Here is a 15,998-nt window from a genome sequence, read left to right on the forward strand (position 1 = left end):
CAGAAAGCAAAGATGTCACTAGTTCAGCCACCCATGTGGACATTCCATAGTTGTTGGCATTACCACTTGTGGTGTCATGTCGTGTCCAAAAAAATTTTGGATTTTGGAGCATTTCAGATTTCATATTTTCAAATTAGGGATACTCAACCCATAATACACCCCAATCAACCAAAACAAGAATGCCCATTTCTTTCAAACACTTCCCAGCAACGGCTTTGGCAAATCTTTGCCATTCTAATAGGGGAAAAAAGGGAATCTATTTTCATTTTATTGCTTTAATTACTTGCAAGTTGAATATCTTTTCATATTCAACCTTCTTTTTAGTGAGCTACTTGTTTATATCCTTGTCCTTTTTATTGGGTGTTTTATTTTTCAGACTGATTTTATAAGATATTTTTGCACGTAAGGATATACTGCTTTATCTGTTGTCCAGGTTACCAAGACTTTCACCATCTGTCATTAATCTTTTGACTACTTTTAAATTTACATTGATAGTTTTAAATGTTTTATATTAGAAAAGAAAAAAATTAAGTCAATGGTATAAATTTCTGTCTTACGAAGCTAGAGAAAGATGAACTGATTGCTATGGTCTAAATGTTTATGTCCTCCCAAACATTTAAAATTCGTATGTTGAAACCTAATCCTTTCTGCAACAGTATTCAGAAGTGGAACTTTTTGGAAGTGATTCAATCCTGAGAGCAGAGCCCTCCTGAATGGGGATAGTGCACTTATGAAACAGGCCCGATGAAGCCTTATTTGCTTCTTCCATCGTGTGTGGACACAGCAGGTCCTCACCAGACACTCAGTCTGCCAGTGCCTTGATCTTGGACTTACCAGCCTCCAAACTGTGAGAATCAAATGTTCATTGTTTATAAGCCACCTAGTTGATGGTATTTTGTTATAGCAGCCTGAACAGAATAAGACACTGATTAATCCAAAATGCACATGAGAGTCCAGGCACAGGGGCTCACGCCTGTAATCCCAGCACTTTGGGAGGCTGAGGCAGGCAAATCACTTGAAGTCAGGAGTTCCAGACCAGCCTAGCCAACATGGTGAAATCCTGTCGCTACCAAAAATAGAAAAAATTAGCCAGGCATGGTGGCGTTGGCCTGTAGTCCCAGTGACTGGGGAGGCTACGGTAGGAGAATGGCTTGAACCCAGGAGGCAGAGGCTGCAGTGAGCCAAGATCGAGCCACTGCACTCCAGCCTGGGTGACAGAGCAAGACTCCATCTCAAAAAGAAAAAAAAAAAAATGCATATGAGGAAAAAAAATAAGCCTAAGAGCAGAAATTAATTAACCAGAAAATACACAATAGAGCAAATTAACCAAGTCAAAAGTTTATTCTTTCAAATCCCTAGCAAGATGAATCAAGGGAAAACGGAAGAGAACACAAAACACCAATGTCAGAAATAAAAGTGAGAATTTTACTACGAATCCTATAGACATCAAAAGGATTATAAGGGAATATTATGGGCAACTTAATGCCAATAAATTCAACAACTAAGATAAAATGAACAAATTCCTGGAAAAACATAATTTATCGAAACTGATTCTAGGTCCGCTGAAAATCTGTATAGCCCTATATCTGTTATGGAAAATGATTGATATCATTATCAAAATTCACCCCACAAAGCAACTCTATCCACAAATCTTTCACTGGCGAATCCTAGCAAACATTGAAAAACAGAAGCAATACCAATCATGGAATCACTTTCAGAAAATGAACACCTTTTTTTTTTTTTTTTTTTTTTTGAGACGGAGTCTCACTCTGTCGCCCAGGCTGGAGGGCAGTGGCCGAATCTCAGCTCACTGCAAGCTCCACCTCCCGGTTTTACACCATTCTCCTGCCTCAGCCTCCCGAGTAGCTGGGACTACAGGCGCCCGCCACCACGCCCGGCTAGATTTTTTTTTGTATTTTTTAGTGGACACGGGGTTTCACCGTGTTAGCCAGGATGGTCTTGATCTCCTGACCTCGTGATCCGCCTGTCTCGGCCTGAAAATGAACACTTTTTAACTCATTTTATGAAGTTGGAGTTATCCTGATACCAAAATCAGACAAAGACATTAAGAAAATGATAGACCAATATCCTGAATGTATTAATAAAAGCAAAAATCCTTAACAAAATATTAGCATATAGAATCTAGCAATATATAAAAACAGTAATAAATCATGATCAAGTAGAGTATACCTCCAAAATCCAAGGTTTAACATTTGAAAGTGAATTAATGTAATTGGCCATGATATGCAAATAAAGAAAATGTCATGTGCAGATGTGGAAAAAACATTTGACAAAATTCAATATTCATTCATGATTTTATTATAAAGTCTCATCAGACCAAAGCAAGAAATATTCCTCAATCTGAAAAAGGGTATCTAACCAATAGCTAACATCATACTCAATAGTGAAAGACTGAATACTTTCCCTCTAAGATAAAAAACAAGACAAGAATGTCTGTTCTGGTCACTTCTATTCAACTTTGTACTAGAGGTCCTGGTCAGGGCCGTAGGTCAAAAAAAGAAATAAATGGTGAAAAAAATGGTAAAAAAAAAAAAAAGATGGGGAAGCAAAAAGTGTTCCTCTTTCTAGATTACACAATTTCAATTATCCCAAATTGGTCTACAGATTCCATAAAATCCAAATCATAATCCCAACAAGCTTTTTTGACAAGCCTACTGTAAAATTCATGTGGAAACACAAAGGTATAGAATAGTCATAATAATTTGGGAAAAGAATAAAGCTGGAAAACTTCCTGATATTAAGACTTACCATAAAACTACAATTATCAAGACAAGTTGGTAATGACATTTAAAAAAATTAATCAAAGGAAAGAGTTTAAGAAAAGATCCACATTTATTCAGTCAACTAATTTTTTCAAAGGATGCCAAAGAAATTTAATAAAGGATAGGCTTTTTTACAAACGATACGGGACAACTGAGGTACAGACAAAAGTCAACTTTAATCTCTGCAGCCTCCAATAACTTCTAATGATTACTGTCTCTTGGCATTCATGTCCTTCATATGGTCCCCTCCCACCCTGAACAGGGCTAACCTGTGTTAAGAATATTGTAGAAATGATAGTGTGTGACTTCTGAGGCTCAGTCACAAAAGACACTGCAGTTTCCTCCTTGTTTCTCTTGTATAACTCTCTCTGGATGAAGCAGGCTACCGCATTGTAAGGACAGACACTCAAGAAGTCCTGTGGAAATGTCCATGATGCAAGAAGGCAAAGTTCCTTGTCAACAGTCAGCTCAACTTGTCAGGCACGTGAGTTAGCCATTTTGGAAGTAAATCTGCCATTTCTTTCAAGCCTTCAGATGACTGCAACCCAGTTGAATCTTGACTGCAACTTCATGAGACCCTGAGCCAGAATCACTCAGCTAAGTCACTCCCAAAATCCTGATCTACTGAATCATACATTTTTCCCTTTTTGAGGTAAAATGTAATAATTGTACATATGAAACACAGAGTGATATTTCAACACATGCATACATTGCATAATGATCAAATCAGGGTAATTATTATATCCATCACCTCAAACATTTACCATTTCTTTGCATTGGGATCACTCAAAATCCTTTCTTCTAGCTACGTGAAAATGTATGATAAATTATTTATCCATAGTCTGCCTACAGTGCTATAAAACACTAGAGCTTATTCCTCCTATGTAGCTGTTATTTTATATCTGTTAATCCTCCCTCCCTATCATTCCCTCTTTCCTACCCTTCCTACCCTCGAATAACCACAATTCTCCTCTCTGCTTCTATAAGCTCAACATTGTTTTTTAGCTCCCACATATGAGTGAGAACATTTTTCTATGCCTGCCTTATTTCATATAACATAATGTCCTCCACACTCATCCATATTTGCTGTGAATGACAGAAATTCATTTTTTCGTGACTGACTAGTATTCCATTGTGTGTATATATACCACATTTTTTAATCCACTCACCTGTTGATGGACATTTAGGCTGATTACACATCTTAACTATTGTGAATAGTGCTGCAATAAACATGGAGGTGCTGATATCTCTTTGACATACTGATTTCCTTTCTTTTGAATATATAAGGGGACTCGATAAAGTTCATGGAAAATGCATATTACAAAAAAGCTATGGATTTCAAAAAACTTTTGCACCAAAATAAACTGATACTAACTTGCTATAACATGTCTGAACAGGATCTAGTTGGAAGTACTAGGAAGGGTAAGAGATCAGTTTGAAAAGAGCCCATCAGAGCAACATGAATTCTGCCAAAATTGAAACAAGAACAAACATCAAGTCTATGGTAAAACTTGGGTGGAAGAATGGTGAAATCATTGATGCTTATTAAAAGTTTATGGGGACAATGCCCCAAAGAAATATGCAGTTTACAAATAAATAACTTTAAGAAGGGATGAGATGACGTTGAAGATGAAGCCCACAGCAGCAGACCATCCATGTAAATTTTTCAAGAAAAAAAATTCATCTTGTTTGTTCCTTGATTAAAGAGAACAGATGATTAACAGCAGAAATAGGAGCCAACACCATAGACATCTCAATTGGTACAACTGACACAATTCTGCCTGAAAATTTAAAGTTGAGCACACTTTCCATTTGACGGCTCCCAACACTGTTTCACCCAGATCAGCTGCAGACAAGAGCAGAGCCTTTTATAGAAATTTTAAACAAGTGAGATCAAGATCCTGAAGCATTTCTTCGAAGAACTGTATTAAACATGGCTTTACCAGTATGATCCTAAAGTCAAAGCACAGTCAAAGCAATAGCTACCAACAGATGGCAGTGATCCAATTAAAGCAAAGCAGACCAGCCAAGAGGAAAGGTCGTGGCAACATCTGTGTGTGTGTGTGTGTGTGTGTGTGTGTGTGTGTGTGTGTACTCACTGCATTTTGCTCGTTGACTTTCTGGAAAGCTAAAGAACGGTATCTGCTTATTATGACAGTGTTTTGAGAGAGTCAGCCAACACTTCAGCAGAAAAATACCCAGGAAGCTCCATCACAGAGTCTTCCTCCACCTCAACAATGCTCCTGCTCATTCTTCTCATCAAACATGGGAATTTTGCAAGAGTTTCAATGGAAAATAATTAGGCCTCTGCCTTACAGTTCCAATTTTGCTCCTTCTGACTTCTTTTTGTTTTCTCATCTTAAAAAAAAAAAAAATCCTTAAAGGGCACCTATTTTTCTTTAGTTAACAAAGTAAAAAAGACTGCACCAACATGGTTAAATTCCCAGGACCCTCAGATCATTATGGATGAATTAAATGGCTGGTATCATTAGTTACAAAAATGTCTTGACCTTGATGGAAATTAGCTTGAGAAATAAAGTTTACATTTGTTATTTTTATCTTTTAATTCCATTTTCCCATGAACTTTTTGAAATCCCCTCATATACACACCCAGTAATGGGATTGCCGGATTTTTAGTTTTTTGAGAAACCTCCATACTGTTTTCTATAATGGCTATACCAATTTACATTACCAATACTGTATAAGAATTCCCTTTCTCCATATCCTCACCAGCATTTGGTAATTTTTGTCCTCTTGAAAATAGCCATTTTAACTGAGGTGACACGGTATCTCATTGTGGTTTTAATTTGCATTTCCCTGATAATTAGTGACCTTGAGTAATTTTTCATATACCTGTTGGTCATTTGTATATCTTCTTTTGAGAAATGTCTACTTAGATCCTTGCTCATTTTAATTGGATTATCTGCGGGTATTTGCTGTTGAGTTGTTGAATTCCTTGTATATTCTGGATATTAGTCCCTTCTTGGATGAAGAGTTTGCAAATATTTTCTCCATTCTATAGGTTGCCTCTTCACTCTGTTGATTGTTTCTTTTGCTGTGCAGCTTTTCAGCTTGATATAGTCCCATTTGTCTATTTTTGCTTTTGTTCCCTGTGCTTTTAAAGTCTTACTCATAAAATCTTTGCCTAGACCAATATCCTGAAGCATTTCCCGTATGTTTTCTTCTGGTAGTTTTACAGTTTGGGGTCTTGCACTTAAGCCTTTAATCCATTTTAAGTTGATCTGTGGATATGGCAAGAGAGAAGGGCCTTATTTCATTCTTCTGCACATGGATATCCAGTTTTCTCAACACCATTTATTGAAGAGACTGTCCTTTCCCCAATATACATTCTTAACACATGCACCACACCTTATGCCTAGTGTTCCATTATTGGAACTTGTGGGACTTATTTATATCCTACTGCTCAAGGTAATGGCAAAGGTCTGATTTTTCACACAAAAAAATTTGCAACCTCCAGCATAAATGGGTTAAGTAACACTGCCTTAAATTATCTTTGCCTCATTTTTTTTTCTTTACCAAATATTATATATAGTAGTAGTAGTAACAGTGTGATCTCTTAGAGGTCTTATGAAGATCAAATAATAAAATATATGTAGAATATTTTGAGCTACTATTCTCATTATTACAACCTACTACAGTTTTTTTTAATTCATGGCATTTATATTATAAAATTTTATGCCTTTTTCTTATTTATTTATATTTTGGGCTTATTACTAAAAACAAAAGAAAACAAAACCTTTCTGCTTATATATTTAAATTTAAAAAAAAGTTATTTAACTAACAACAAAACCAAGACTCAGTGATTCAATGCAGCAGATATTTTCAAGGGTGGTTGCCCAGCCCCAACCATTTGCTGAAACAAAGAGGATGATTCCACAGCTAAATCATTCCTGCCAGACCCTCCCTGGCCATGAATGATCTGTCCACTCAGGGGATGATACCCAATCATAGTTGAGTCAATCAGATACTTTCTCCCAGCACCTACACTATTTTTGGTAGTGCTCTGAGAGGGTTCTCAAACCTGTTATCTCTTTCCTGCTTTTCCAGAAGCTGAAGAGTTAGGATCTGCCAATGATACCATGCAACGGCTCCCCTAGCATCCCTCTGATAAATTTACCTTTTGTCTCTAAGCTGGCCAGAGTTAATTTCCATTACTTAGGCAGTTGAGAGGGGTCACAGCTGAGTTCTAGAACACACCTCTGTCTGTTGTGTTAGAGCTCCTTAATCCACATCTATTGAGAGTCTACTGTTTGCAAGGCATGACCAGATATGTGCTGTGAGGATTAGCAAGGCTTTGACAGGAAAAGAGGGGGTGTGGCATTACGAGAATGGAGAACAGCAGAAAAACACAGGGTAGATACAAGGAACTGAAAGCCATACAGTTTTACTGCAGAATAAGGCATGTGAAGGCACATGGTTGATCCTCAATAAATGTTTCATGAATTGATATTAAATTCGATGTAAAACTAGATAGACAAGTTGAGGATAAAGAATACATGGTTTTGAATGCCAACCTAAGGGATTCAGAGTTTACTCTCTTCAGAATTGGGACTACTGAAGACTTCTGAGCAGAAGAGCCCTATAATATGAATTGTGCTTTCTGAACACTAATATCTCACGCAGTCCTCATGAGTGATTAGCTTTTTAATGAGCTGAAATTTGCGTTTTATTTATGGCCAGATGCGGCAGCTCACGCCTGTAATCCCAACACTTTGGGAGGCCGAAGCCAGGCATTTTAGATCAGCCTGGCGAACATGGAGAATCCCTGTCCTCTACTAAAAACACAAGAATTAGCTGGTCATTGTGGCACATGCCTGTAACCCTAGCTTCTTGGGAGGCTGGGGTGGGAGAATTGCTTGAACCTAGGAAGCAGAGGTTGCAGTGAGTGAGCCGAGATAGCACCATTGCACTCCAGCCTGGGTGACAGAGCAAGACTCTTATCTCAAATGGAAAAAAAAAGTTATTTATGTTTCTAACTAGGAACATCTAGCAGCACATTTTACAAAAAATAGGTTTCATTTCAACGTCAAATGATACTTCTTTATGACTCTCATTAAAGAACTGAAAATACTTGCAAATACAGTATATTTGATAATTTCATCTTCTGATCTAGATCTAATCAAAGTTGTCAGCAAAATTAATTTAAGGTCAACAATTCTCTACTCATGTTAACCTGAGGGAGAGGTTATTGTGCTATTAGGACTATGTTATAACTGAGAAACTGTCAACTGCCTTCTCGTACTCCTCTAATGGAGACAACCCAAGTTTCAGAGAAACAGTTTATAAAGCACTCTATAACACAGTGAAGAGCATTATGCAAATATCTGGCATATGCAATCTTGTTAGCACGAAATGGGTAATATTAAACACAGTCCCTAATATCACTGTGGCACCCCAATTTAGAGAGCTACATTGTACCAACTTTGCTTTCCACCCACAGAAAGGACAAAGTATGAAGTTCTATAAACACCATTCCCTCTTAATTGAGGAACTAGTAATTGAAATACAAACAAACTGATCGGCTTATTCACTATTTACATGGCCATTCAAAGTAATAAAATTTTAAAAGTAAATCTTATGTTGAAAAAAGTCAAGTGAAAAGCAAGATGTTATCCAACCAAATTAGATGTCTTTAAACAAAGTAAGTCTTTCCTTTCAAATAAGAAAGAGAACCAAAAAATTCAGCAATAGAAGTGTAATTCACATCAATCGCAGTGATGGTATACCATGGAATAGGAAAAAATAAGTTACGAGCCATAGTTCAAATTTTTTCACACCCCTGCCTGTACTGTAACTTGTGAACTCTAGAACTTTAACACTTTCTGAAAGCTGAAAAGAATCCAGTAACTCGTACAGAGAACCTCATGAACAGTTCCTGAGGTACCACAAGCACCTGTTTCCAGCATGTTCCAGCCATGGACTGTAAGTGGACCTGCAAATGCTGCAATATCCAGGGTACCAAAATAGGGGAAAGGCGCCCAGACACAATCCAAGGGAGCTAGCTTACCTCAAGGCTGTGTTTGACAGGGATTTGGAAACTGGAGAGGAAGGAGGAGGCAGGGTACAGCCTCTGCCCTACGGCCCCACACCCACCGGCAGACATCCACCCTCCCGCACCTCCCCCCCGCCCCCCTGCGGCGAGGGGTACTCACAGCTCTAGTCTCATACAGAACCAGCTTCTGGACCGAGCTGATAATGGGGGCGGCGGCCGAGGGCATAGCAGCTGCAAATGTGGGTCCCACAACAGGGCACGAACCGCCGGACCGCCCCAGGAGACTCGGCGAGAAAACTCCTCAGACCCTGGACATCAAGTCCAGCCAGGAACAACACCGCCTGGGCACTAAACCTATAGACGACCAGGTGTTTCCGGATTCCTGCGCCCCGCTTCCAAGCAAGCTCCGCCCCTCACGGCAGGAGCGGGGCTGGAGGACGTATCATAGAGAGGTCGGATAGAGGCTCCCGGGACCTGCGTGCTGCCAAGAGAGGAAGCGAAGGGCGCCATCTTTGGTAAGGACAGGAGGAAAACGTGGGCGGAGAAAAAGTCGACGGATTAGTAGAGTCTATTTATCTCCTCCCTCTCTTTGGAAAAAAGAGGAAGGTTTGGGATTGGGTAACTTCTTTTGAAAAGGATTCTCCGAGTTGCAGGATAGATCGTTGTGTTTTCCCTGCCCGCTGCTGAAAGCCGGCCCTCTGACAGTCCTTCACTGAGTATCAGTTTTCCCCTCACCTCTAAGCCATGTTGTGCCTACGCTGTGTGGCCCAAGGAATTGTTTTAAAATCACCTAAAGCTGGAAAGTGTGGCTTTGCCACACGTTTGTGCCTGAGACTAGCCACTTGAAGTTTTCGACAGAGACTCTAGCGCAGTGTGGCGGAGCCGCGCTGGAAAGGAGGTTTCTTCATTTCGTGTGTGCTACATAAATGGGCATGCGTGTACCCTCCTTTCCATAGTTGTGAAAATGAGTGCATTAGAAATATGAATGCCAAATTAGGTACAAAAGTGACTATTTCGAATTGGAACAGAAATGACAGTGAACTACAGCCCCGCCTCCCGAGGCCCCGCCCTCCAAGCAGCCGGTGCGCGGCGGCCCGAGGTCTCCCCGGCAACCTCCCAACAGCCCGGCGGAGCCCGTGGAGGCGGTTGCTGACCTGAGGAGGGTCCGCTGCGGCCAGGTAAGGAGGCTTCCCGCGGCCGGCTGGGTCGTGGTCCGCCCCAGAGGCACCTTGGTATCTGTTGCACGGAACCCTGCCTCCTGCGGGGACCCCCAGACCAGCTCCTTTTCTTGCAAAACGGTCTTTGTAAATTCACTTTTTAAAACCACGTCTCCTTTCAACCACTAAAGTATGTATTCCACAAATATTTACTGAACACCTACTGCAAGAGTATAAGATGTAGGGGAGAGGCCGCTCTCCTAACTTAGGCGGCAATGCTAGGTTTTCCCAGGAAACCTCTAAACCTCAGAATCCTCCGCTAGAGGGCTTCTCAACTGCTAAGTGTAAGGAAGCTTTTTTAAAAAATTACAGAATTATAGCATACACAGATAACATTCATGTAATACGAAAGATCATATTGTAAATTAAAACTTGAGAAATTAAAAAAAGTTAAAGAAATACTTAATTATATGTTATTTTGCGCTTTTCCCCCCCTGTAGTTTGGTACTCCTTTTATTAAGAACTAGAAAGATGGCCGTGTCCGTTCTGGCATTTTGAACTTGGATCTTTTAGCTGGGAAAAATAATTAGCTGCGTTCTGTTTCATAATGAAACCAACTCTTCTGAATATTCGTTAAATATTTGCACAGTGTTTTTATGTAGGATAGCAGCTCTTAAAATACCTTAAGGTTTCTAGTTTTCGATTATTATGGTTTAGCACTTCCATTTTAAGTTTGTCTTAATTTCTTTCACCCAGGATCAGATCCGAAGACAAAACTTTGAGGGAAGGTTGTTTATACGAGACGTAATCCCAGGAAACAGCAGCAGGGAGGGGAAGAAAACTAATAAAGGGAATATTACCAAAGAAGTTTCTTTGTGGGCTGAATTCTCTAGGGAATACTGGGAGGCATGTCTCAGTTATCCCCTCTTAAGGGGCAAGGAAGCTGGAGTATTTATTCGCCAACTCCCATCAGTTATTGGATGAAGCCTGATACGGCAGAACATTGATTCCCTAGAACTTCCGGTCTACCCTATGTTCAGGGAGAGTAGGTTCTGGCGGCTGGAGAGAGCCCATAGGCAAAAAGTCGCACATGCTGACATTTTGGAAGTTGGGCTGGTCGTGCATAGAAAAGATGTATGTCAAGTGGGTATGGGGAAGGCACTAATAGCAGCTGCTACATTCCACCCTTTGCAGCACTCATGTCCACTCTTCCTCCACATCAAGTTCACCCCATCCCGCCCTAATTCTTTAAGGTAGTGGCTAGTCTCAGTTTTTAAAAGAAAAGAACTTATACAAAAAAGATTAATGGGACAAACTGCAGAATCCTCTACTGCAATTAATCCAAGGTCTGTAATTGATCATCTCCTTCCTCTACCATCATTCTAGATTTTCCTTTCTCTTGGCCAACACTTCTGCTGGTCTGTTGTTTGCCCAGTAGGATAACGAGCTTTCATTCCTGAGGAGTGTAAACCCTTGGTTACTGTGTCATTGTCAGGTTTTGGTTGCTGCAATTACCCATTCACTGGACGTGAAAGCATCAAGAGCTGTCTCAGAGAATCCCCTGAGTTCAAGAAATGCATCCCCTATCCCACCTATCTAGCAGTTTGTGGCCATACCACCCTGAGCACCCCCAATCTCATCCAATTTCATAGCAGCAACCCTATCTCCATCTGCCAGTGCAATAACTTATGGGCTTGTGGAGTCAAAAATGACCAGCAGTAGTTTTAAGATTTAACGAAACCTTTACTGGGTCCCCTGATAGAACCGTCTTTCTACTCCACCAGACCCAGGACCTCTTGTTCACAAGTGAGGTGCAAATTCCCCAAGTCAGTCACTGAGAGTATTAGTGAGAGCGGTCACTCCTGCTTCCAGCCCTTGATTCAAAGCATATTCCTCATCTTGAAGTACATTGTCTCAAATCCCGCACAATCCCAGGCTAGCACCTTAGCTGTGCCTTTAAGAGGCCATTCCAACATTCTGTCAAACCAGCAGCTTCCTCATCATGTGGTCCTCTCACAGCATGGCAGCTTACTTCTTCCAAGCCAACAGAAAGTCTCCCTCCAGTCCCCTAAGATGGAATCTTATGCAATGTAACATATTCAAGAGACAGACATTCTATTACCTTTGCTATATTTAGAAGCAAGTTACAGACCCCACTCCCACTCAAAGGAAGAGGATTGTGCAAGGGTGTGACTCATTGGAGGTCAGATTAGGGTTTGTTGGCTACACCACCCTCATAGGCCCAATCACATGCTTCTTCCCCAGAACTCTTTTTCTCTTACCTTCTAATCTTGCACCTTCTAGGCCCTTGATGAAACTATTTGGCATTGTCTTTCAAATTGAGGGCCTAGGAATACTGCTTAAAGCTCTGCCTGCCAGGAAGATTTCCCCTAATCACCATTTTTCAGAGCTACTTGTGAGAGGAACTAATATCTGGCAGCATTACATTTACAGCCTGTACCAATATATTGTGATTTGTCCATGAATTTTGTTTTCATTTTCTGTCAGCTGTTCTTAGGGAATTCTACACAAGGTGTGAGCTGAAAGAGACACTGGTGCACGAGACAGGTGACATGGGCATCTGAGTTGCTTGCTTATGAAATTTATTTATGCCCTGAAGACCTGTTTGAGCCTGATGCCAATGTTCATTTTTGTCACGTAATGGGTTGCTGCTGTGCCTGCCTGACTTTAGGACTTGACTTGTCTGACATAACCAGCTCATAGTGGATACTTCCAGTTGCATAGTCATTTGATATCCCATGACCAGGCATTCATTCTCTGCCAGAGCCCATAAGCATGCCAAGAGCTGTTTTTTGAATGGGGAATCATTCTCTGCTGTAGACAGCAAGGATCTACAGAGAGAGGCTCCTTTGTATCTTTCCTAAGACTCCAAAAGGTATCCCTACATACCACAGCACTGTGAGACCTTTAGTATTGCAGGATCTCGCCAGATATATGGCCCAGGAAGCAAAGCCTCTGGTGGGGCAACCTAAAACTACAGAGCTTTTCTTGCTGTGTGCCCCACTCAAAAATGACAGCTTTCCATGTCACCCACTAAATGGGTCAAAACAATATTCTTGAGTGTGCTTCATGCTCTCTTTGAAAACTAAAGAGGCCTACAAAATACTGTGCCTCTTTTTTAGAGGTTGAAGGTACAAGGTACAGTAACTCATCCTTTACCTTGGACAGAATGTCCTGGATCACTGGCCTTTTAAAACTTTACCAAAGTAATAAGACCTTCAAACTTTGTAGGTTTATCTCTCACTTTATACTGCTTATGTGTCTTTATAAGAGGATCCGGGACACTTGCCACTTCCTGGTCACTAGGTCTGATATTGTCAACATTGTGGATCAAGACCCCTTTATACTATATTGTCTCAAACAGCAGGAGAGTCCTTGGGTAAGACTGGATGTTCGCTGTCACTGCTCTAAGTGAATACAAATTGCTTCCGATCCTTTCTTCATGGGGATTGAAAAGAAGACTCACATTGCCAGATCATCAGCTGCATAAAAAATACAAGATACTGTGTCTATCTAGTAAAGATCTCATCCTTACAGCAGTTGCAACTGAGACTACCAGCTTGTTAAATTTGCAGAAGTCTACCCTCATCTGTTGTGCTCTAGCTTCTATAAAAGCAAGATTGGAGCAATAAGCAGGATTATACATCTTTTAAATTGTTCGTATCACTCTTCATTCAGAATGATTTACTCTTGGTTATCTTGGCCAGGGGTAGAGGACCCAGTATGCAATGTCATGAGCTTCCACTTGGCCTTTTCTTTTTCTTATTATTATACTTTAAGTTCTGGGGCACATGTGCAGAATGTGCAGTTTTGTTACGTAGGTACACACGTGGTTTGTGTGCCATGGTGGTTTGCTGCACCCATCAACCTGTCACCTACATTAGGTATTTCTCCTAAGGTTATCCCTCCTATAGCCTCCCCACCCCCTGACAGGCCCTGGTGTGTGATGTTCCCCTCCCTACATCCATGTGTTCTCATTTTTCAACCCCCACTTATGAGTGAGAACATGCAGTGTGTTTGGTTTTCTGTTCTTGTGATAGTTTGCTAAGAATGATGGTTTCCGGCTTCATCCATGTCCCTGCAAAGGACATGAACTCGTCCTTTTTTGTGGCTGCATAGTATTCCATGGTGTATATGTGCCACATTTTCTTTATCCAGTCTATTATTGATGGACATTTAGGTTGGTTCCAAGTCTTTTCTGTTGTAAATAGTGCCACAGTAAACATATGTGTGCATGTGTCTTTAGAGTAGAATGATTTATGATCCTTTGGGTATACCCAGTAATGGGATCACTGGGTCAAATGGTATTTCTGGTTCTAGATCCTTGAGGAATCACCACACTGTCTTCCACAATGGTTGAACTAATTTACACTCCTACCAACAGTGTAAAAGTGTCTCTATTTCTCGACATCCTTTCCAGCATCTGTTGTTTCCAGACTTTTTAATGATCGCCATTCTAACTGGCATGAGATGGTATCTCATTGTGGGATTTGTATTTCTCTGATGACCAGTGATGATGAGCATTTTTTCCATATGTCTGTTGGCTGCACAAATGTCTTTGTTTGAGAAGTGTCTGTTCATATCCTTTGCCCACTTTTTGATGGGGTTATTTGTTTTTTTTTTTCTTATAAATTTAAGTTCTTTGTAGATTCTGGATATTAGCCCTTTGTCAGATTGATGGATTGCAACAATTTTCTCCCATTCTGTCGGTTGCCTGTTCACTCTGATGATAGTTTCTTTTGCTGTGCAGAAGCTCTTTAATTTAATTAGATCCCATTTGTCAGTTTTGGCTTTTGTTGCCATTGCTTTTGGTGTTTTAGACATGAAGTCTTTGTCCATGGCTATGTGCTTAATGGTATTGCCCAGGTTTTCTTCTAGGATTTTTATGATCCCGGGTCTTACATTTAAGTCTTTGATCCATCTTGAGTTAATTTTTGTATAAAGTGTAAGGAAGGGGTCGAATTTCACTTTTCTGTGTTTGACTAGCCAGTTTTCCCAACACCATTTATTAAACAGGGAATCTTTTCCCCATTGCTTGTTTGAAGTCAGGTAGTGTGATGCCTCCAGCTTTGTTCTTATTGCTTAGGATTGTCTTGGCTGTACGAGCTCTTTTTTCATTCCATATGAAGTTTAAAGTAGTTTTTTCGAATTCTGTGAAGAAAGTCAATGGTAGCACTATAAATTACTTTGGGCAGTATGGCCATTTTCACAATTTGATTCTTATTCCATTTGTTTGTGTCCTCTTTTATGTCCTTGAGCAGTGGTTTGTAGTTCTCCTTGAAGAGGTCCTTCACATCCCTTGTAAGTTGTATTCCTAGTTATTTTATTCTCTTTGTAGCAATTGTGAATGAGAGTTCACTCATAATTTGGCTCTCTGTTTGTCTGTTATTGGTATACACAAATGCTTGTGATTTTTGCACATTGATTTTGTATCCTGAGACTTTGCTGAAGTTGCTTATGAGCTTAAGGAGATTTTGGGCTGAGATAATGGGGTTTTCTAAATATACAATCATGTCCTCTGCAAACAGAGACAATTTGACTTCCTCTCTCCCTATTTGAATACCCGTTATTTCTTTCTCTTGCCTGATTGCCCTGGCCAGAACTTCCAATACTATGTTGAATAGGAGTGGTGAGAGAGGGCATTCTTGTCTTGTGCTAGTTTTCAAGGGGAATGCTTCTAGTTTTTGCCCATTCAATATGATATTGGCTGTGGGCTTGTCATAAATAGCTCTTATTATTTTGAGATACATTCCATTAATACCTAGTTTATTGAGAGTTTTTAGCATGAATGGGGTGTTGAATTTTGTTGAAGGCCTTTTCTGTATCTATTGAGATAATCATGTGGTTTTTGTCATTGGTTCTGTTTATGTGATGGCTTACATTTATTGATTTGTGTATGTTGTACCAGCCTTGCATCCCAGGGATGAAGCTGACTTGATTGTGGTGGATAAGCTTTTTGATGTGCTGCTGCATTCAGTTTGCCAGCATTTTATTGAGGATTTTTGCATCAATGTTCATCAGGGA

At 40.2% G+C, this 15,998-nt stretch overlaps 2 protein-coding genes across 17 annotated transcripts in view; one reads left to right on the plus strand and one right to left on the minus strand.

Moving 5' to 3' along the window:
- FIG4 (FIG4 phosphoinositide 5-phosphatase) overlaps nt 1-9,247 on the minus strand; it is a 126,549-nt gene extending 117,302 nt beyond the window's left edge. For 3 of the 5 annotated variants that reach the window (XR_004184454.1, XM_031667538.1, XM_031667539.1), the window contains exon 1: nt 8,957-9,189. Coding sequence is in view for 3 of the 5 variants with exons in the window: in XM_031667538.1 (XP_031523398.1) it covers nt 8,957-9,022 (66 nt within the window). In the remaining 2 variants the exon portion in view is untranslated. Of the gene's footprint in view, nt 1-5,636; nt 5,797-8,956 lie in introns of those variants that run through there. The other 2 variants (XM_003898322.5, XM_031667540.1) reach the window with 2 other exon arrangements.
- AK9 (adenylate kinase 9) overlaps nt 1-15,998 on the plus strand; it is a 145,375-nt gene that overhangs the window by 580 nt on the left and 128,797 nt on the right. For 6 of the 12 annotated variants that reach the window (XR_002521825.2, XR_002521826.2, XM_031667537.1 and 3 more), the window contains exon 1: nt 9,251-9,974. The exons of 1 other annotated variant lie outside the window; for it this stretch is intronic. The gene's annotated coding sequence lies outside the window, so the exon portion shown is untranslated. Of the gene's footprint in view, nt 1-760; nt 848-9,218; nt 9,975-10,010; nt 12,850-15,998 lie in introns of those variants that run through there. 5 more of the 12 variants (XM_031667533.1, XM_031667530.1, XM_031667535.1 and 2 more) reach the window with 5 other exon arrangements.

The sequence above is a fragment of the Papio anubis genome, chromosome 6 (genome assembly GCF_008728515.1).
Source record: "Papio anubis isolate 15944 chromosome 6, Panubis1.0, whole genome shotgun sequence".
Classification (NCBI taxonomy): domain Eukaryota; kingdom Metazoa; phylum Chordata; class Mammalia; order Primates; family Cercopithecidae; genus Papio; species Papio anubis.